Source organism: Spermophilus citellus, assembly GCF_964194105.1.
Source record: "Spermophilus citellus genome assembly, contig: SCAFFOLD_131, whole genome shotgun sequence".
Taxonomy (NCBI): Eukaryota; Metazoa; Chordata; class Mammalia; order Rodentia; family Sciuridae; genus Spermophilus; species Spermophilus citellus.
The window spans coordinates 311582-333946 of NW_027672905.1; the positions used below are offsets into that span (position 1 = coordinate 311582).

The 22365-nt window shown below is 42.3% G+C and overlaps 1 protein-coding gene across 5 annotated transcripts in view; it reads right to left on the reverse strand.

Moving 5' to 3' along the window:
- Positions 1–326: 326 nt before the first annotated feature.
- LOC308640383 (limb region 1 protein homolog) overlaps positions 327–22365 on the reverse strand; it is a 102383-nt gene continuing 80344 nt past the window's right edge. For 4 of the 5 annotated variants that reach the window (XM_081312312.1, XM_081312313.1, XM_081312315.1 and 1 more), the window contains 2 exons: positions 7206–7309; positions 327–434 (listed from right to left, as the gene is read on the reverse strand). In XM_081312312.1, coding sequence (XP_081168438.1) covers positions 7230–7309 — 80 coding nt within the window. In that variant the 3' untranslated portion in view covers positions 327–434; positions 7206–7229. Of the gene's footprint in view, positions 435–7205; positions 7310–7537; positions 7682–22365 lie in introns of those variants that run through there. The other variant, XM_081312314.1, reaches the window with a different exon arrangement.

Sequence of the window (22365 nt, forward strand, 5' to 3'; positions counted from 1 at the left end):
CTGCGGTACGAGGGAGTGACTTATGTTGCCAAAGGGAACAGACCACTGAAATTGGGCAGAGTGGGCATGGGAGGATGAAACCCCAGGGCTCTGGCCCATGCTGAGTGTGGCACCATGAGCGGCCGAGGAAGGCTTTGGGTTACAGGAGTGAGGGGAAGTGTGAAGGTGCTCCCTCCTGAGGTCCCAGCCTGTGGATGACTGGTGGAACCACCTCTCAGGACCTGAACCCAGGAGATGAAGACTGCATCGACATTCTGCTCATCCATCTCCCCCGGGGCCTCTTAGACCCGCAACCTTCGGCAAACTCACCTGACTCTGCCACCTCGGCAATGGGTACCCCCTGCTCATATGCCATGAAGCCCAGGACTGAGAAGATGGCAAACCCGGCCACGAAGCTGGTGCTGCTGTTCAGGCAACAGAGCATGATGCAGTCCCTGTGGGGAAGCAGCAAGAGGGACTCAGGTCAGAGTGGGCGGGACAGGTGCATTGCCGGAACACTGTCCACCTGAGCACTGTGGGGGGGGCAGGCAGGGAAGTGTGGGCAGGCACAGCCCCATTTCCCTGGTGAAGCACCCATAGTTCAGAGAGGTTAGGTGGCTGGCCCACGGTCACACAGCTTCTCCTGCATTTCTCCAAGATTAGGTAGGGCATGGATCACAAGCACAGAGAGGGGGTGGTGAAGGAAGGAACGGAGGCTGGCATGTGGTACAGTGCAGATCGAGTGAGAAGAAACTTGGGAGAAAAACCAACACTCCCCTGAATCCCTGGAAGGAGAGAAAGCCAGGGAAAGGAGAGGGTTATATTCCTGGGAACTCAAAACTGAGAGTTTGGGAGAAGCCTCCCTGTGAGATGGTGCCTCTGAGCCAGGGGACCACCCCGGACCTCACGCCTGGTGCTCCAGCTGCTTTTCAGGAAGAGGTTTTATTGTGACATCCATCTGGGACTAGCTACCGACCAGAGCCACATCTCACAGAACTCACGGATCAGTCTCTGTTCTGCTGCTATGAGGAGCAGCCCCTTCCAGCATGGACCCCCTCGTGGAGGGATTTACTGGGGCAGCGGCTCTCATCTGCTCTGGAGAGGGACTCGCTGCACAAAGCCCAGGAGAAATCAGACTACAAATGTCAGGGCTTTGTCAACCTGGAGAAAACGGATGCCTGACGTCTCAGCCTGTTGCCAAGTTGGGGCATCCGCCTCCCAGAATCCCAGCCACCAAAGAGCATGGGTGGGGCTGTGGCTTGGGCACACGGCCTGTGTCAATGCCCTGCCATGATTTGGGGCGGGACAGTGACCCAGTGGGTGGCGAGCCTGCTTCTGCAGGACCCTCCCCTGTTCTCAGTAGTCCTTTCCCCCTGTTGGACTACACCCACTGCTTAGACTGCATGAGACCAAAACCTGCTTTCCTCTGGGAAGTTTTGGTTTTACCCTCAAAAAAATAGCCTGGCGCGCCTTCAGGCTGGGGAGATCTAAAGATAGTGGACTTATATCCCTTTGAGTTTTCTGTTCTCCCAGTTCAACATCCCAGTTCCGTTACCAGCTCTTCATCCTGCTCCTGATCTCTAATGTACCCTGTTCGCCAAGCCCCTCTTCAATTATTATACCCGGGCACGAGGCTCAGACACGGAGTGAGATATTCACCTCCTCTTCTCCTGACACTGTGCTTCATGAAATGCAACCAAAGGTGATAAGAACATGGTTGGCGACTGACACCATGATTCTAAGGGAGAGCCTCTGGACTAGCAGTCAAGACCCGTGGGTTCCAGTTCTCCCTGCAGTATCTTTATTTGGGGTCTGATCTCACCCACGTCCAGGCCAGCTGTTTGGGTAACTGGGTCTCTTGGGATTTGTGTCCCATCAAATCACTCTCAGCATGCTCTCACTCCTGCTCCCTTCTCCCTGGAGACGAGTGTATTTCCCTGCCCCTCTGACTCTGGCCTTGGCCATGTGACTTGCTGTGGACAACGAGACGTGAGCCAATGTGACACAAACAGAGGCTTGAGTTGTGCTGGCCTAATTGGACTTGTCCTTTATCATTTCTGTGATTTTCTATGAGAAGAATTCCTCAGGGGAGCTGCCATCTCTTCAGACTGGACCCCAGAATGCACACACATGGCACGCACTTGAGCTTGGCCTGGAGTCAGACTCATCCAACCCTCAGCCCGGAGAATTTCCCTGGCTGACCGGCAGCCTGGAGAGCAGTAAGGGAAAATGTTTGTTATGGTCAAACTTCCCTGATGTCTGGGGCTGTTTGTTACACAGCATTAATGTGGCAGTGGATGACTGATACAGGTTTGTTGTTTTTTTTTTTAAATCGCTCTGTGAATGCCGGCTGGGCTGGTAGCCCTGCCACATTAACCTCATTTGCATCTGCTATACAGGAAACTCAGTCCAGGCCTGGATGAGGGCCAAGCTCTTCTTAAGGCAGAGACAAATCTGCTTCTCCTGCCTGGGTCTTGGAGTCTGAGGTAAAATGGGCCTGCTTTACTGAACAGAGTGACATGAGATGTGTTGGGAATGCAATGGATGCATTGCCTCCATGTGGGTCACATTTTGGACTTCTCCTGAATTATTCTTATTTATTTTGGGTACCAGAGATTGAACTCAGGATGTGGCCCTCAACCCCAGAGCCACATCCCCAGCCCTATTTTGTATTTTATATAGAGACAGGGTTTCCCTGAGTTGCTTAGCACCTTGCTTTTGCTGAAGCTGGGTTTGAACTCACCATCCTCCTGCCTCAGCCTTCTAAGCTGCTGGGATTACAGGTGTTCACCCCCACATGCCCGGCTCCTATATCGTTTTTAAAGGAGCTGCAGCCAGCGTGTCAGGCCCTACACTAGGTTTCACTCAGACCTGGAGGACCAGAAAAGGAGAATCATCTACTGCAAGTCTCACAGTCACTTGTGAAGTTTGGGATGCGTCTCAGATGCTATTTCCAGGAGCTGAACAAAAATGATGTGCCCCAAGAAGTAAGACTTCCAGAGCCCGGGTTTTGGACAGTTATCTCTGGGCATCCATACAGAGGGTGAAAAAGAAAATGTCCCCAGTTACAAAATCCCCATCTTCTTGCAGAGGTCTCTTGGGTGCCTTCCTCCAACCACAGAGTGACAGGCAGCCAGAGAGGGAAGCTCTCAAGGGTCCTAGGGTCCCTTCCATCCCTGTGACCTGCTTGCCAGCGCCCAGGGCATCCATGCAATCAGGCAGTTGTAGCCTAGTGCTGTGTGCTCTGAGGGGACGCTCGCCCCTGTCCGCGTGGGTCCATTCCCATCCCTCTAATTCCTTCCCTGCGCCAGCTCGAGCACTGCTTAGGTGAAAGCCTTACATAACCAGTGCTTTGAAGTCAGCAGGAGCTCAGCTGTGCTGGTAAGACCTCCAGAAGTGATTATGCTGTCAGGAGAGAGGGTATTAATTTACTCCGTCTGAGATGGGAAAGACCTGCTTGCAGAACGATTTTGAAACAGGACTAAAATGAGCCTTCTGATTTTTGCAATGTCACCTAGGGTATTTGCTCTCTTCTGCTGATAAGAGACAGAAAGGAAAAGAAAAAAAAATCCCTAGCTGTTGGATGGGAATGCAGAGGGATTGGGGGGTAGCTGGTATTGGTCACTCGTGTGCACATTTGGAAGAAGCAACTGCCCAGGGACCCAGACTGGTGACAAGACAGCCTCGTCCAGATTCAGTTCTAATAGCCTGGAAGGAATTGGCCATCCGTGGTAGTGAGGAATAGGGGTACCGGGGCCAGGAAAGCCATATTCTATCACTAGCTATGGGAACACAAGCAAGTGACTTAAATTCCATGGGCCCCTGTCTCCTTGTGGGTACAAGTGACAAATGGGTGTCTTATAGCATGAAAGCCAGCACGAGACCAGAACCACAGGATACAGGGAGAATGAGGAAACTTGCTGGTGTCCTCTTGCTCCTGATGGCCTGGCTAGAGGGGATAGTCAGTGACCACGGGATTCCCAGTGTCCAGAGAATGAATTTGGGACCCTCGACCACAGAGCCACATCCCCAGCCCTATTTTGTATTTTATATAGAGTCAGGGTCTCACTGAGTTGCTTAGGGCCTTGCTTTTGCTGAGGCTGGCTTTGAACTCACCATCCTCCTGCCTCAGCCTCCCAAGCCGCTGGGATTATAGGGTCCCGTGCTGAGTGCCAGCACCTCTCTGAGACAACCCAAGGGGGTCATCGTCAGCCTGGGCTGGGAGCCTGCTTGTGCTGCTGTCCCTAGCTGAGGGCCTGTCCCTTGCTGCCCGTGGTTCCCACTCCATACTGTGGTTGACAAACTGCCTGATCTCTCAACCCCGAGACCCATCTCCTCTGTGACAGCCTGGAGCACAGCGAGGGTCTTACAGAAACCTGGCCCAACCGCCCACCTCTCCGGCATCCCTCCTTCCAGCCATACTCAACTGCTCCTCAGCCCAAGGGCCCCAGAAACGATGGCACTTGTGGCCTAGTGTGCCGTTAGCATGTTGGATCTGTCTACTTAAAAAAAAATTCCCCTGTGCCTCAGTTTCCCCAAATGACAAACTCAGCAGACTGGGTCACTACTGTCAGTCTCCTGTGCTGCCCATTCCACTGCCTCATGCCCTGCGGACGCACAGATGTCACGGCAGACCCTGCAGACTTAACAAACGGGTTCATGAAGTGAGCACAAAGGTGGCTTCCAGAGAGCCCTGGGAGGGACAGCAGAGAGGGCCTGGTCAGAGCCCAGACTCCACAACCTCCACCTGGGGACCACCTCCCGGAGCCCTGATTTCCCTTTCTCAGAGACGGGGAGAATGGGGGAGGGGATGGACCATCCACAAAAGGTCTTTCAAGTGGCGATTCCACGGGAGCCAGGTCGAGGTTCTGTGGTCATCAGGTCGAGGTTCTGTGGTCATCAGTTCCCGGCCCAGGGGAACACGCCCCTCCCACATGCCCTCACCTACACTGAATGGGGATTCGTTTTTGGGGTTACTGCTCATGATCTAGTTGAGAAAAACAATCTTGTTTTTATAAGAGTCTGTTGCTTATTTTTCTTTTCTGATTTATTTACTCTGCTGTGCTGGGGATGGAACCCAGGGCCTCATGTAGGCTGGACATGCACTCCACCACCACGCTGCACACCCAGCCCTAATAGGACTTCTCTCTCTCCCTCCCTCTCTCTCTCTCTTTCATTGTATGGGGGACTGAACCCAGGGGTGCTCTATCACTGAGCCACGTCATCCAGCCCTTGTTAATTTTTATTTTGACGCAAGGTCTTGCTAAATTGCCCATTATCCTGCCCTGTGCACTCTCCTGCCTCAGTAGCTAGGATCACAGGCATGTGCCCCTCCCCTGTGCCTCGCTATAGTTTATTTTTCTTTTGTATTTTAGTGTTTTTTATATTGACACATTCATCACCTTAACATAGCATGGATCTAACCCCACATATTATATATTACTACGCCCTTTAGTTTTGAGGATGATTTTCATATCTTATTTAGAGATAAAAAATACAGGGGCTGTGGTTGGTGGTAGAGTGTTTGCCTAGCATGCATGAGGCACTGGGTTCGATTCTCAACATCGCATATAAATAAAAGGAATAAAAAAAATGTCCATCAACATCTAAATAAAATACAACATGTAGATATTTGTACTAACTTGTGTTTTTTTTTTTTTTTAAATTAAAGTCAATAGGTACTCACAGTAATAGAAAAAAAAGAAAAATGTCTTAATGGTATAGGAGGGGGGAACATCTTCCGCCCTCTGACTTCCCAGGCCCAGTCTCTAGGCTATTTTGAACAGTTTTAAAAAATTTCTTTGTAGAAAATTTTAAAGTTTAGAAGTCTAACATTTAACAATCTAAATTTTAAAAAAAAATATTTATTTTTTTAGTTGTAGTTGGGCACAATATCTTTATTTTATTTATTTACTTTTATGTGGTGCTGAGGATCGAACCCAGGGCCTTGCATGTGCTAGGCAAGTGCTCTACCACTGAGCCACAACCCCAGCCCCAACAATCTAGATTTCTGCTGGGTGTGGTGATGCACACCTATAATCCCAGCAACTCAGGAGGCTGAGTCAGGAGGATTGTAAGTTCAAGGCCAGCCTCAGCAACTTAGTGAGAACCTGTCTCAAAATAAAAAAAATACAAAGGGCTGGGGGATGGGGCTCAGTGGTTAAGCACCCCTGGGTTCAATCCCCAGTACCAAAAGAGAAAAAAAAATTATAGATTTTTACATGAGCCAATGTCACTCTCTTCCTTTGTGATTTCTTTTTTTCTAATGATTTTTACATGTTTTCCCATTCTGAAATTAAGTATTTTATTATTCCTTATTTGAGGATAGTTCCCTTTCAAAATTTAACTCTTTAGTCAATTGTATTATGTGACTATATGGGATGAGGTTTGAGGATCTAACTTATTTCCCCCAAATATTCATCTCAGAATCACTTGTGCCAACCCCTTTCCTTTCTCCACCAACATGTGACAGGGAACAGCTTTCCTGTCATTATTCCACAGTCTTATCTCTGGTGATCTGGGGGGTCTTAGAAAGAGACCCTCTACCATCCACCTGTAAGTACTCCCCTAACCTGTGCAGGGCTCTGAGTCCAGAGGTGCAGAGACCTCAACCAACAGATAATCACGGTACAGATTTCACTTGCCCCCGTGCTGCTGGGAAACTCTGGGCACGTGCAGGTCTCAGCCCTGCTGTGGGGCTCCCCTTGTCACCTGGGTGTGGCCATCTATAGGAGGTCAGGGAGGGAGGCCGGTCAGGCCAAGGGGCAAGGCGGGGCAGCAGCCACTCCAGGTGGGACAGAGGAGAACCCTACAGTCAAGTAAGACAGGCAAGGAAGATGATTTCTGAATAGATGGTGGAAGGATAAGCCCTTGTATGCTGGAACACCTGGGTCACCTGTTGATGTTGCCACTAGTGAGCTGCGTGACCTTGGGCAAGTTCCTTGCCAGCTCTGGGCTAAATTTGTGTCTCCATGTGAGGTGACACCGACAGAGGCTAGAGAGAGATTCTGGGGGGCAGATTCACATTGCCGCAGACTCTGATTGCTCTAGTAGCCCTACCTCCTCTGGTGGCCCCCTCTTTGACCCTTGGGCAGGAGGAGGTCAGCAAACAGCCTATATGTTCCCTCCTGGGCCCTGCAAGGCAGGCAGCTGAAGGGACTGGTGTGATGCTGCAGAAGGGTCCCCGGGAGCAAGGAGGAGGGCAGGCGGGGCCCGGGGGTGCTCACCTGTAGCAGTTGTTGTTTTAATTGTTATAGCATCCCAGAGCAGTCAGGCAGCCCAGGCAGATGGCGTAGGAGAAGAAGATCTGTGTCCCAGCATCGACCCACACCTGCAGGAAGGACAAAGAAGTGGGCTGAGAGGTGAGGTCAGGTGTGTGTGTGTGTGTGTGTGTGTGTGTGTGTGTGTGTGTGTGTGTGTGGTGGGGGGGGTGTCTTATTTTCTGATATCCCTCACCCACCATAAAATCGTCCACAAAGGGATCATCAAACTGCCTAATCTTCTCAGGACCACCTTTTAAAAAGTCCTAGTTTCGTGGACTTCCTGATGAAATACATACGACGCTCTAAGTGAATTCCAGAATCTTCCAGAGGTTATGGATAAAAGCTCACAGTGTGGAATGAATTTGGATGTTGAGGACTTTGGTTTCAGCTGTGTGCCCTTGGAAAAGTGACTTAAGCTCTCTGAGGCACAGTGTCCTTACCTGCAAAGTGGAGAAAAAACTTGTCTGTCATTCAAGCAAGGAGTACCACTCCTCTGTGGGGGTGCATGCTTGCTCCTAAGGTAAGTCATGTGTAAGCCAAACAAACGCTGTCATTTCCTCGTGGTTAAGAGGACCACAGGAACACAGTCAGGAGACTCTTCAAGGCTTGCATTTGGACAGCCTCCCTGAGCACAGAGGAGGCAGGGAAGCGGTCATCAGGGGCTCTCTTGGAGCTCGGCTCCCAGAATTTACCTAGGAAAATCTACAGCTAGAGCCCAAATGCAGCTGATGAGACTCATGTTTGGACATTATGTACCCTCTAGAGAATGGCATTTGGCACTTATTAGGCACTTATGATGTGCCAGGCATCTTGCTGAACCTTGACACATGACCACATGAATATTCACAGTATCAGTGTGCAGGAGGGACTATTAGCTCCCTTTTACAGCCTAAGAAGACTGAGGAACAGAGAAGGTAAGTAACATGCCCAAGATCACACAGCTGGGAAGGGGTGGATGCAAATCCATGGAGGCCCATCTTTAGAGATGCATGCTTAACTGGTCTCAGAATTTCAGATTTTTTTTTCTTTAGCACTGCTGGGGATTGAACCCAGGGCCTCACACATGCTGGGTAGGCTTTCTACCACTGAGATACAGCTTGAATTTTGAGATTTGGAATCAGTCTCAGAAGTCCCCTGGTGTAACCTCTCTCCCAACACAGGACTCTGTTCTCAGTACTTCTGATAGAAGATTCTCTGATTGCCATCAATGACAGGAAGGGCACCATCTCTAGACACAGATAATTTCTACTTTAGAGAGTCAGACTGTTAGCTCATGTTTTAAAATAAGAAGGATTCCTTTCCAACTGCTGGGGCCACTGGACCACATCTTTCTCTTCTGCCTGGCAGTACTTTAGAGGTCTGAAGAAATCGTGGCTCTCTACTGAACCCCCAACATAAAACATCATTAATCTGAATTAAATGCTACAGGTTTATAAACTAAAAGGGCAAAACTGGAAATGCAATGGGATTATGCCATATATACTTTTAAGTTACTTAAATTTACCTACACACATATTTTTAAAAGTCTTATTTTAAAAAAAAATTAATAGTCATTCTATTCAGTGAGCATGCACCCAGGTCCAGTACTCACTGGAAAGAAAATGTGAACGGCAAGATTTTTCTGACCACTCATAGGTAAATAAATCCCAACATTTAGGTGGTCAGTCAAGTGACATAACGGGATTATAAGAGCCTTCAAGGAATAAACTGAAGAGCTACTAGGGAGCCATGAAAAAATGGAATTCCAAAGAATTACAAGAAATAACAGAAACCATCTACAGAACTGTACAGTTATGTACATCATATAATATGGGTGCCTTAAGGATTCTACATGTGATTTCAAGAATACCTTTGACTCAGTCTCACACTGTCAGCTGACTTGTGACCTTGACTCTCAGCCTTGCCAACTGCAGAGAGCAGCACAGAACTGCATACACACAACAGAAAACCCTCTCACAGAAAGGGTAAGAACAGGGGATCCAAGCCTGCTCTGTAGTCACTCCTACCAGAGACTTTCAGAAGTGCATGTGGAATTTGTTGTTATGAGATGGTGACAGCCATCTTGGCTGCAGCATCTCAGCTGTAAGTCCAGTAAAGCTTCACTTTGTTAAAGGAATGGGTATCTAATTATATATTTCAATTTTTCAAATAAAGCAGACTTTGAGGGAGCCTAGGAAGTTACCTGTAAACGAGCTATGGTCCTACCAAAACAAGTCTCCGTAATTTCAACTAAGACCCTAGATTGGCAGTTTATCTGACCTGCAGAGCAAAACATCCCTTTTTGAATCTGGTAAGGGTTATGCATTGCCTTACTAGAAAAACACACATATGTACATACACCCCAAATTTTGCACTCCATGAGGCTTATTTGTTAAGAACTGACAGGCCCCAGCCTAGGATGAAAACCCTGCCTCAAAGGTCCAGAGCAGTCTCACCTGCCCAACAATGTGTGGATCATATACTGCCCTGAGTAAAGACAAAATCTGGGCACATATACCTACCATGTGCTTTTAGTTATTCATAAACTATATATGTACTATTTACTAATATCAAACACTTTGAAAGTTACTAATACAAATACTAGGTCTAACGTTTTCTTCCCATGGTTCAGTGGCTGATCTTAAGAAACTTGGAAACCAACAGAACCTGCTATGTGGTCATTCGACCACCCTGGACTTGGCCTGCCCTATACTGTGACAGCAGTATGAGAGTGGAGAGGTGAGGTCATGGAAAGCCCACAGTAGGAATGGGTAGTGTGCTAGAAGAGGAGGGTGGGCTTTGACTAAGACCACCTCAATGGACTTGACCTGGCATCCGAGAGAATCAGGGCCCAGGCCTAACAGGGATGTCCAGGGAAAGGACAGCCTTTAGCAGTAGGTGTGGTTCCCAGGATCATTCAGGTTGACCTCACAAAGACACACCCAGGAGCCTGCTGCCATAGAGTACTGGGAATCCAGACAGAATACTAGCTCCTAGGGACTAGTCTAAAATAACTGCTGTTTCCACTGCAACTTTTCTTAAAAAACTGAACTGATACTGACAAAGATTACTGTGGACAACACACATAGCTCTTTAATTCTGAAACTTGAAGCAAAAAAAAAAAAAAAAAAAAAAAACTGAAGTAATCACTTAAGATACTGGCATTGAGGCTTCTATAACAGCAATAATTAAAATTATTTTCAAATTAAAAAGCGCCAATACTTAACACAATGCAGCCACACTCAGACAAAGCTTTGATTTATTAACACTTATCATATGAACATACAGTGCTTCAAAACCTGTATTTCTGGAGAAAGGCAAAAGGGTATTTGGACAGCAAATTTTAAAACACTACATGCCTAAATACACCCATTCAGAAGTTCCCTTTGTTAAAAGGTAAGTAAGAAGCTTAGTCAAGCCGCACCTGGGCAGAAGGTCACATCACCTGCATCATATTCTTTGCTGAGAATAAAATACTCTTCATAAAAAGTTGCATGACAACTCCCCACCCCCACCCCCAGGATTCAATCAAAAATGTTTTAGGTGTAATTCTTTGAATAACAATCTTTTTCTACTCATACTTTAAAAGAACTAATGTACAGAATAAAACCTCATTTTAAGAAAGAGATGGCTACTCCACCCACAAGGTGAGTCAGACAACTCCTGCTGTTCTTAGCCCAGGTGAGTGGACTTGGCCTTTAGCAAGCACACTCGTGTTCTGCAGGAGGTGGTAGGAGAGCACTCAGAAGCTTGGCACACAAAGGACAGCAAAGGGATTTTGTCAATGAATTACACATGTGGCCTGTTGTACAAATGGCTGACGCAAATATCCATGACTTAGATGTAAGGCTGCCCAAAAGCACACAGTCATCTCATTATAAAAAACAAACTCATACATTAAATTCTATTGAAATATTAGGATGAACATATTTTCTCTTTCTGGAAATGGTTAAATCACTATTCTGACTAGGTTTACAAATTCCCTTCTCTAAACCAAACTTTTAAAATAATTTTAGCTAAGATGGTATCAAAAACCAAACATGACTCAAGAGTATGAAATAATAAAGTCTACATCACTTTAAACATCATGACTTCCAGGATAATGTACTTAGGCTCACTGTCAACTATTTTATTTGCTAGAAAAATCAAGGTATTCACAGACTAAGGAAGGTTCCAATGTGGGGCTGGAAAGGTAGATGACACTGCTAGATCAAAGATTTTAACTTGTGACACATTTTACTGTGAAAGTATATTTTTGTTAAATGACATCAACTGGAAATATAATTACTGGCTTCAGATGCCAGCCTAGATGGAGTAAAGGCAATTAGATTTTCCATCCTATTTAAATATGCCCTGGCAGCCATAACCAATATCCACACAGACTTCAATATCCACTGGACAAAATATACAAAATGATGGTTTCAAGATCCTGGACACCAGGCAATGAGGGACAGAGACTGCTGGGAGATGAGACGTAAGGTGGGCCCCTATGTGGCACCATTCACAGCCTGAGGTAGGCTTCAGGCTGCAGTGTATAAAGAAGGAGTCAGGCTCAGCCACCTCCCCGAGATGAAGAGACATAGCTTAGAGCATGCAGATGGCTCTGTGTCCAGAGAGCTGCACACAGGAGCCCAGGACTGCAGGCATGTGAGGGAACTCCCAGCCTAGAAATGGCACAGTTGATAAGATAACCTTAACAGTCCTTTAATTTCAAAAGCTAGGAAAAAAAACGATTGACTCTACAAGTAGAGATATGAAAGATATAAAATAGTCTGAAATTGACCTTCTTCAAAGGAAAATTACAATGGAAAATATGAAAAGTACAGTAGCAGATGGGATTAATGGCAGATTAGACAATGCAGAAAAAGAAATTAGCAAATTTGAAGATAAAGTAATAGAAACTCAAGAGCAAAAGAAGACCAAATAGTGAACAGAGCATCAGAGAACTGTTTGTTATTTCACTCCTGATGACTGATGTGCCTGTGATCAGAGTCCCTGAAAGACAGGGAACAGAAGAAAAATTATTTGAAGAAATAATAAATGAAAATCTTCCAAATTTAATGAATACTGCACACCAACAGATCAAAAAGCACAATGAACTCAAAGAAAAGAAATCCAAGGAAAATTATACCAAAGCACATAGCAACCAATCTGTTTAAAAGAATAAAAAAATAAATAAATAAAGCTGCCAAAAGAACTCACGTAAAAAAGAGCAAAAATTCTGGTTGCAAAGTATTTGTTGTTAAAGATAATGCAAAGACAATGAAGTAATTGTTTTTAGTACTGAGAGAAAAAAAGTAACATAAAATTTCATATTCAGCAAAAATACCTTGAAACACAAGGCAAAATAAAGAACTTTCACTTACAAACAGCTGAATATTCATTACCCAGAGACTTACACTGCAAAGAATGTTAAAGAAAGTATTTGAGGTAGAAGAAAAGCAACCTCAGAAGGAAATCTGACTCTACAGAAAGACCTGAAAAGCAGCAGAAATGATCACCATGTGGATAAATATATTTTAAAAAACTTCTTTAAACACTGTTAAACTTTTTTAAAAGGTCATTGTTTTAGGACGGGGTAGATGTAGTTCAGTGGTAGAGTGCTTGCCTAGCATGCATAAGGTCCTAGATTTGAACACCAGCACTAAAGGAAAAAACAAATCATCATTTAAAGCAAAAGCAAAGACCACATATTGTGAGGTTTACAGCATGTGTAAAAGTAAAATGTCTGATGACAACAGCTCGAGAATGACATCAGAAGCATGGTATAGTGGAAGACTGCACCTTGCCCACCTATAAAAACACAACCAGACAGAGACCCACAAAGGAGACCAGCTCTGGAAGAGCCGGGCGCAGCCATGGAGGAACAACCTCAGGGTGAGGCAAAGAGCCAAGCAAACAGAGAAGTGCAGGAGGAAGTTTCACTTTATTGCACCTTAGCACCAGAAGAACAGGACAAGCCAATGGCCTCCCCAGCTGCACTGTCACACACACAGATCACTGGCAGTCCAACACAGCTGTGCAGAAGCCACTGATCCCCATCAAGTGGCATGTGCCACCATGGTCATCAGAAGCCCCCAACAGATTCTGCCACTAAAGAAACTGACAGCTGGTGCAACCACGGCTTATATCCTGCAGCTTCTGGCACTGAGAGTCTCAAGATTTTTGCCTCTGTAGATGGAGCTGCCCTAAGCCATCACCACCATACTGAGTCCAGAACTGCTGCTCCAACAACTGCTGCTCCAGGTGCTCTGGTCACAAGACCTAGAAAAGCCGGTATACGAGCCTCACACGGCTCTCCTAGAGCCCAGTGTTTTGTTTGCTAGAGGCCAGCTTCAGCCCCAAACACTGGCCTTGAATGCTGTGTGTGCCCCCACTGACAACTGGCCCAGCCCCTGCCTACCCATGCATACTTGCTGCTGGACCCAGGGGCACCTGGAGGACATCAACAGCCCTGGCAGCCATAACCAATATCCACACAGACTTCACCACTGAAACCCCACAACTGCCTGAGCCACCACACCACTGACCCCATCCCCTAGAGCCAAAGCCCCTGCAAATCCCACGCTTGACATATGCATGCCATTATGCCTGCGCCTCGTGCAACAGCACACTCCCACACATTGCCTAGGTAGTGACCCCGTGTCCCCCACAGCTGGGAGCTTTCCTTACTCAAGACCATCCATGAAGTCTAGAAGTTGATTATTGCCTCAACTGCCCAGATGTCAACACAAGGATACAAGAAAATGGGAAATCAGGAATACAATGAACTTCCAGTAAAAAAATAAATTAAAAAAAAATCCACATCCACACATTGCCTACCTAACAAAGAATCCAAAACAGTACTCTAAAAGAAATTCATGAGCTACCCAAGAACACACATAAACAGTTTAATGAAATCGGGAAAATAATATAAGAACAAAAGGAGAAGGGGATACCAAGGATTGAACTCAGGGGCGCTCAACCACTAAGTCACATCCTCAGCCCTATTTGTATGTTTTTTATTTAGAGACAGGGTCTCACTGAGTTACTTAGAGTTTGCTGAGGTTGGCTTTGAATTTGCAATCCTCCTGCCTCAGCCTCCCAAGCCACTGGGATTACAGGCGTGGGCCTGTACCTCAGCCTATTGCTTGTATCTTGAGGATGGCCAATCTAAGATGAAATCTCAGTGTAGTCTTGACTTGAACTTCCTTAACTGCTAAAGATGCTGAACAGTATTTGTTGGCCATTTACATTTCTCCTTTTTGAGAAGTGTCTGTTTAGATCATTTGCCAATTCATTAATTGGGTTACCAGGTTTTCTAGGTGTTAAGTTTTTTGAGGTCTTTGTATATTAAATATTAATATTCTGTCAAAAGTGTAGCTAGCAAAAATTTTCTCCCATTCTGTAGATCCTCTCTTCACATTCTCAATTGCTTCATTTACTGTTCAGAAGCTTTTCAACTTGATGCCATCCCACTTATTAACATTGCAATGACTTCCTCCCGAGGGCCCCTAAAGGTCAGGAAGTCATATGCATCTATATGTTGACCCCACATTTTCTTCTAGGAGTTGCACAGCTTATTCAGCTATAAAGATGAATGAAATTGTGTCATATCAGGAAAATGGATGGAACTTAAAAGTGTTACATTAAATGAAATAAGTCAAACTCAGAAAGTTAATGGTTATATATTTTTTATCATATGTGGAAGCTAAAGAGAAAAAAAGAAAAAAGAAAGGAAATAGAAAGACGACAAGTAGAAGAGAAGAAGCAGGCTAGCAGAATCAAGGAAAGGAAGTCACTAGGGATTGATACTAACCAAACTGTATTGTCACATCATGTGCATATACAAATATATAACATCAAGTTCACTGTGTATAATTATAATGCATCCAAAAAGTTCTGGATAAATTCTTTAAAAACTATGAAACAGAAAACAACCAAGTGATAACAGTAAGTCCTTACCTATCTATCACTACTTTACATGTAAATGCTTAAACTCTCCAATCAAAAGGCATAGAGGGCTAAGAATGTAGTTCACTGGTAGGGCACTTACCGAGCATGCATGAGGCTCTGAGTTTGATATTGGGGAGAAGACAAGACAGAGAGGATGACTGGATGAGAAAAAACAAATAAATAAAAAACAAGGAAGGTCCATGGGGCTGGGATTGTAGCTCAGTGGTAGAGCGCTTGCCTAGCATGTGTGAGACACTGGGTTCAGTTTTTAGCACAGCATACAAACATAAAATAAAGGTTCACTGATAACTAAAAAAATATTTTTTAAAAAAACAAGGTCTAGCAATACACTGTTTATAAGACTCATGTTATATATGAAGCTATACATAGTATCAAATGAAGGGATGGAAAAAATATTCCAATACAGAATAAGGGTGACCATGCTTATATCAGACAGAATAGACTTGAAGTCAAAAATTGTCAAAAGAGACAAAGGTCATATATAATTATCAAAGGGCCAAATCAACAAGATTGTAAATACATATCTGTGTGTTCATCTGAAAAACACCTTGAGATAAACAAAAATTAAAATACAACTTAACAAAACTTAAGGGCTTCAGCAAGGGAAAAGAGGGATGTACATAGTGATAAATGTCCATGTTTAAAAAGAAGGACTCAATTAAACAAACTAACTTTAAAACTAGAGAAATTAGAAAAGAAGGGGGAAAAAACCAAAGTTAGCATAAAGAAGGAAAAATATGTTGGTTAGAGAAGAAATACATGAAAATTTTGAAAAGCATTTTTAAAAAATCAGCTGGGTGCAGTGGTGTACACCTATAATCCCAGCAACTTGGTAGGCTGAGGCAGGAGGATCTCAAGTTTGAGACAAGTCTCAGCAATCAAATGAGACCCTGTCTGAAATAAAAAATAATTTGAAATAAAGGGAGACTGAAGATGTAGCTCAGTGGTAAAAGGCCCCTGGATTTAATGCTCAGTACCAAAAAAAAATTCAATAAAATGTTGATTTTTTTGAAAAGAATTGACAAACCCTTGGTAACATCAAGAAAAAAAGGGAGAAGACTCAAATAACTAAAATAAGAAATGCAAGTAGGATCATTGTAACAGATAACAGAGAAAAGAAAAAGATCCTAAGGGACTAATATGAACAATTATACACCAACAAATAAGATAACCTGGAAGAAATGGATAAATTCTTAAAGACATACAAACTACCAAGACTGAATCAAGAAGAAACAAAATGCCCAAGTAGCCAATCAGTAATCAAAAACCTACCAATAAAGAAAAGCTCATCAGTAATTCAGCAGGCTGAGACAGAAGGCTCACAAGTTCGAGGCCAGCCTCAGGAATTTAGTGAGGCCCTAAGCAACTTACTGAGACCCTGTCGCAAAAAATAAAAAGGGCCAGGAACGCAACTCAGCAATAAAGCACCCCTGGGTTACCACCAAGCTACATCCCCAGCCTCCCCACTTTTTAAAACATTTTTTTAGTTGTTGATAGTACTTTATTTTATTTATTTATTTATTTATTTATTTATTTATTTATTTATTTATTTATTTATTTATTTATATGCAGTACTGAGAATCAAACCCAGTTCCTCACACATGCCAGGCAAGTGTGCTACCACTGAGCCACAGCCCCAACCCCCCACTCCAGTCCTTTCTTAAATTTTTAGACAAGGTCTCACTAAGTTGCTGAGGGGCTCACTAAGTTGCTGAGACTAACCTTAAACTTGCAATCCTCCTGCCTCAGCCTCCCAAGTAGGTAGAATTATGGGCATGCACAATCATGCCTAGTGCAAACCCTTCTTAAACTCTTCCAAAACACAGAAGAAGGAAACACTCTCACTATTTTATGAGGCCAGTATTACCCTGATTTCAGAGCTAGACAAAGACGACACAGAAAAGTACAGGCCAATCAATATCCATGATGAATACATTTTGGCACACAATTCAACAGCAATATTAAAATGATTATATGTCAAAACAAGTGGTACTTGTGGGTAATAAGGAAGGTTCAACATATGAAAATCAACCAATGTGATTTCCTAACAGAATCAAAGGAAAAAAAAAAAACACCTGATCATCTCAGCAAATGGAGAAAAAGTGTCTAACAAATACAGCGCCCTTTCATGGTTTATATATTCTCTCAACAAAATAGTAAGAAGAAATTTACCCCAACATTTTAAAGGCAACATATGGAAAACTCATGGCTAACATCATAATCAGTGGGGAAAAACTCAAAGCTTCTAAGACCTGGAGGAAGGTCAAGATGCCCCCTCTAGTCACTATTACCAACCACAATACTGGAAGTCCTAGCTGGAGCTGTGAAACTAGACAGAGAGAGAAAAGAAATCCGGATTGGAAGAGAAGTAAAACTGTCTCTGTTTGCAGATAAAATAATCATATACGCAGAAAACCCTACAGGACATGCACACATGTGTGCTCACGAGCAAACACACACATTCTTAGAACTAATAAATTCTGTAAACTTGCAGGATACAAAATCAACACACAAAAATCAGTGACATTTTTATACACTAGTTACAAACTATCCAAAAACAATCCTTTAAATTAGAAATAGGATTAACAAAAAGGATAAAATACTTAGGAACTGACTTGGATCAAAGAAGTAAAAAAATTGTGCACTGAAAATTAATTTACAATGAAGGGAATTTTAAAAGATAGAAATATATGGGAAAACATCCTATGTTTGTAGATGGGAAGACTTAATATTGTTAAAGTATCCATACTACTTAAAGAAATCCACAGATTCAATGAAACCTATATCACATTCCCAATAGAATCTTTTTACAGAAATAGGAAAACAACCCTAAAATTCCTCTGGAACTCCAGAAGGCCCACAAAAGCCAAAGCAATCATGAGCAGGAACAAAACTGCAGGCACCATACTTCCTGACTTCAAAATATATTGTAAAGCTACAGAAACTCAAAGCAGTTTGATACTGACAAAAAAGACACAGAGACAACTAGAACAGAAGTGAGAACCCAGAAATAAATCTATGCATTATCATGAGCTGAGCACAAGAACACCAAGGGCACCAGGAACACACAGGGGGGAAAGGACAGTCTTTTCAACTATGAAGATGGAGAAGTGGACATCTTCGATGCAGAAGAATGCAGTCAGGTCCCTGTCTCACACTGCACACACACACACACACACACACACACACACACACACAATCAACTCATACACTAAAGGCTTAAACATGACCATAAAAACCTCTTAGAAGAAAACATTCTTATGACCTTCTTTACACTGACCCTGGCAACAGTCTTGGGGGTTATGACACAAAAGGCTAGGCAATAAAAGCAAAAAGAGTCAAGAAGGTTCTGCACAGCAAAGATACAATTAACAAAATGAAAAGACAACCAACGGACTGGGGAAAATATTTGCACACCATATATCTGATTTGGGATTAATATCCAAAATACAATTTAAAAACCATTACAACTCAATGCCAAAAATATAAATAACCTGACTTTAAATAGGTAAAGGACCTAAATAAACACTTCTCAAAAGAAGATATACAAATGGCCAGCAAATATAAATATATACAAAGGTGCTCAACATCTCTAATGATTAGGGATTGTATATCCAAACCATGATGAGCTAACACCTCACATCTGTTAGAATGACTATTATAAAAAAGACAAGAGTAAGAGTTGGCAAGGACACTAAAAAAGGGGACACTCGTACATTGCTATGAGCATGTAAACTGGTATAATCAACCATGAAAAACAGTATGAAGGGTTTTTTTTTCATGATTTTTTAAAATTTGTTTTAATTAGTTACACATGACAGTACAATGACCTTGACATATCATACATTTGAATCAGCACGAAGATTCTTTAAAATTAAAAGCAGGGCTACCCACATGATCCAGCAATCTCACTTTGGGGTGTATATCCAAAGCAACTGAAACCAGATCACACAAAAAGATACCCACATTTCCCGTACACTGAAACATTATTCACAATGTCAAGAAACTGAAACAATCAAAGTGTCCTTCAACAGAAGAATGGATAGAGAAAATGCACACATGTACAAATCACATAGATGTACACATATACACACACTCTAGAATATTATTCAGTCCTAAAAGTAAAGGAAATTTGCCAGTTATGACCACATGGATAAAGAAATTATGCTAAGTGAAACAGACCAGACATAGAAAGACAAATACTGCATTGATCTCACTTATAAGTAGAATGTAAACTCGTCAAATTTATACAGAAAGTAGAATGGTGTCTGCCAGGGATTGGGGGAGATGGGTGACATTAGGTAGTGGGTACAAAGTTTCAGTAATATGAGTTAAGTTTTTCACAATCTGATGTACTTTGTGGTGACAATAATTAACAAACTATTTTGTATATTTATAATCTGCTAAAAGGATAAATCTTAAATTCTTTCACCATACACACACTGGTAACTACACAGAAGTAATGACACTAATTAGCTTCATCACGATGATCATTTCAGAACACACATATATATATCACAATGTAAAACTGAGCATCTTAAATATATAAAATTTGAATATGTCAATGATACTACAATAAATCTGATTTTAATAAATAATAGCACAAGATTAGCAGAAAAGAAATGAAAGAAGATTGTTGGAAGGTTCTTATGTTACATGGCACTTTACTTGACAGATGGTGATAAACTATATATAAATTTCTTACTAATACTACAAACCCTGCAGTAACCAGTCAAATAACACAACAAAGAGTTATAGCAAATAGGTCAACAAAGGAGGTAAAGCAGAACCATCTCTTTCAAATGCAATTTATTTCGATGAATGCAGATAAAGAGGAAAAGAGGAACAAAGGAAAGACGGGACAAGCACCATGAGAGCTGATTCAGACCCAGTCATGTCCATGGCCACATTCAGAGTGAATGGCTCAAGTGTCCAAACTCAGACACAAAGACTGATAGGCCAGCTAGAAAACAAGATCCAACTGTATGTTTATAAAATACCAACTATTTAAATATAAAGACACAAACAGGTTAAAAGTTTAAGAATAAAAAAAATATATATACTAACTGAAGAGCTGAAATAGCTACATTAATATAACACAAAGAAAATTTCAAAGAATATTACTAAGGATAAGGAAAATCATTAGCACTGTCATAATTATGAAAGAGTGAGTTCATCAAGGGGGCAGAACAACCCTAAATATTTATGCATCTGATACCAGAGGTTCAAAGTTCATGAAGTAAAAACTGACAGAATTGTCAGGAGAAATAAACAGATCCACAATAGACTCAGAATTTCAAAACTCTCCTCTCAATAACTGATAAAACAGTGAACAGTATAGAACAGTATAGAGGGTACAAGTAACACTGCCAACTGAATTCACCTTTTACTATAGGACACACCATCTACCCATAGCAAAATATACCACCTTTTCAACTGTACACTAAAGACAGACCTTATTCTGGGTCATAAAGCAAGTCTCAATAAATTCAATATGATCCAATTCATATAAAATACACTTCTTCACCATAATGAAATCAATAAAAAACAAATTAAAAATCAGTAACAAATCTCTGGAAAATCCCCCCAAATATGTGGAAACTGAATAACATACTCCTAAATAACTCATGGGTCAAAGATGAAATAAAGAGATTAAATCAGAAAGTATTTTGAACTGAATGAGAAGCAAAATACTTACTATAAAAACTGGGAGGAGGCAGCCAAAACAGAACTTAAAAGGAAATTTTTAGTGTTAAGTGACAATATCAGAAATGGAAAAAGACCCCAGATCAATGAACCCATCTTTTTATTTCAAGGCAACAGGAAAATCAGAGAAAATAAACTCCAAAGTAAGTAGAAAGGAAAAAATAATAATAAAGATAAGGGCCAAATCAGTGAGCTAGACAATAGAAAAAGAACAGAGAAAATAAATGAAACCAAAAGCTGGTCCTTGAGAGGATCAATAAAATTTCGTAAATTTGCAGTTATACTATTCAGGAAAAAAATATATCAATTACCCAATCTGCTTCAAAAGATTATTTCACTGCAAAATCTACTTCCACTGAAAGTAAGAGAACTCTTGTCAATAAACAAGTTGGATAAAAAAAGCAAATTGCTTAAACGACATTAACAAAGCTTGCTGGAGAAGAAATAGGTAAAACAGTAGCCTTCTATTTATAAAAGAATTTGTTACTAAAACCTTTCCAAAACAATAAATTCCAGACCTAGATGGTTTCAGTGAGGAACTATATTAGAACTAAAGGGGAAAAAAATGATTCTACAAAAGCTTATCCAGATAACTGAAGAAGAGGGTATATTTCAGAATATTCTGAATGAGGAGAGCATTCTTTATATGTACATCAAAACCAGAGTAAAAGACAGTGTTTTAGTCAGCCTTTTCACCACTGTGACCACAAGACATGACAAGAACAAATAGAGGAGGAAAAGTTTATTTGGAGCTTCCCAGTTTCAGAGGTCTCAGTCCACAGCCAGCTCCACGGCTCTGGCAGTGGTGAGGAAGAGCATCAAGGCACAAGAATGTGGTGGAGAAAAGCAGCTCAGTACCCGATGATGATCAGGAAGCAGAGAGAGGCTCCTCTCACCACCGATAAAACATAAACCTCAAATGCACACCCCAGTGACCCCTCCTCCAGCCACACCCTACCTGTCTACTTCTACCACCACCTGAACCCCTATCAGGGGATTAAGGCCCTGATTAGATTGATGCTTTCGTAACCCAGTCATTTCACCTCTGAACTTTCTTGATTGTCTCACACATGAGTTTTTGGAGTACACCTAATCTAAACCATATTAGATACTAACAAGGGCAACTACAGACCAATATAGTCATAAACAGTGAAGCAGATCCAACAATATAAACAAGGAAAACACATCCAATATAAACAAGGAAAAAACCTCAAGGATCCTACCCCAGGAAGTGGGTGGTTTTAACAAACACTTGAGAACTACTCAACATAATTTAGCATATCTGTAGACTAAAAAGCAAAGCCATATTATCTCGAAAGATCCACAAAAAACATTTTTAAAAAATCCAACATCCATCCTTGATTAAAAACAACAACAACAACTTCATCCCTGGTTTAAAAAACAAAAAGCACACTCCAAAAAAGCAGGAAAAAGAAGGAATATCCTCAACCTGGCTGGTATATGTAACTACAAAAAATAAATA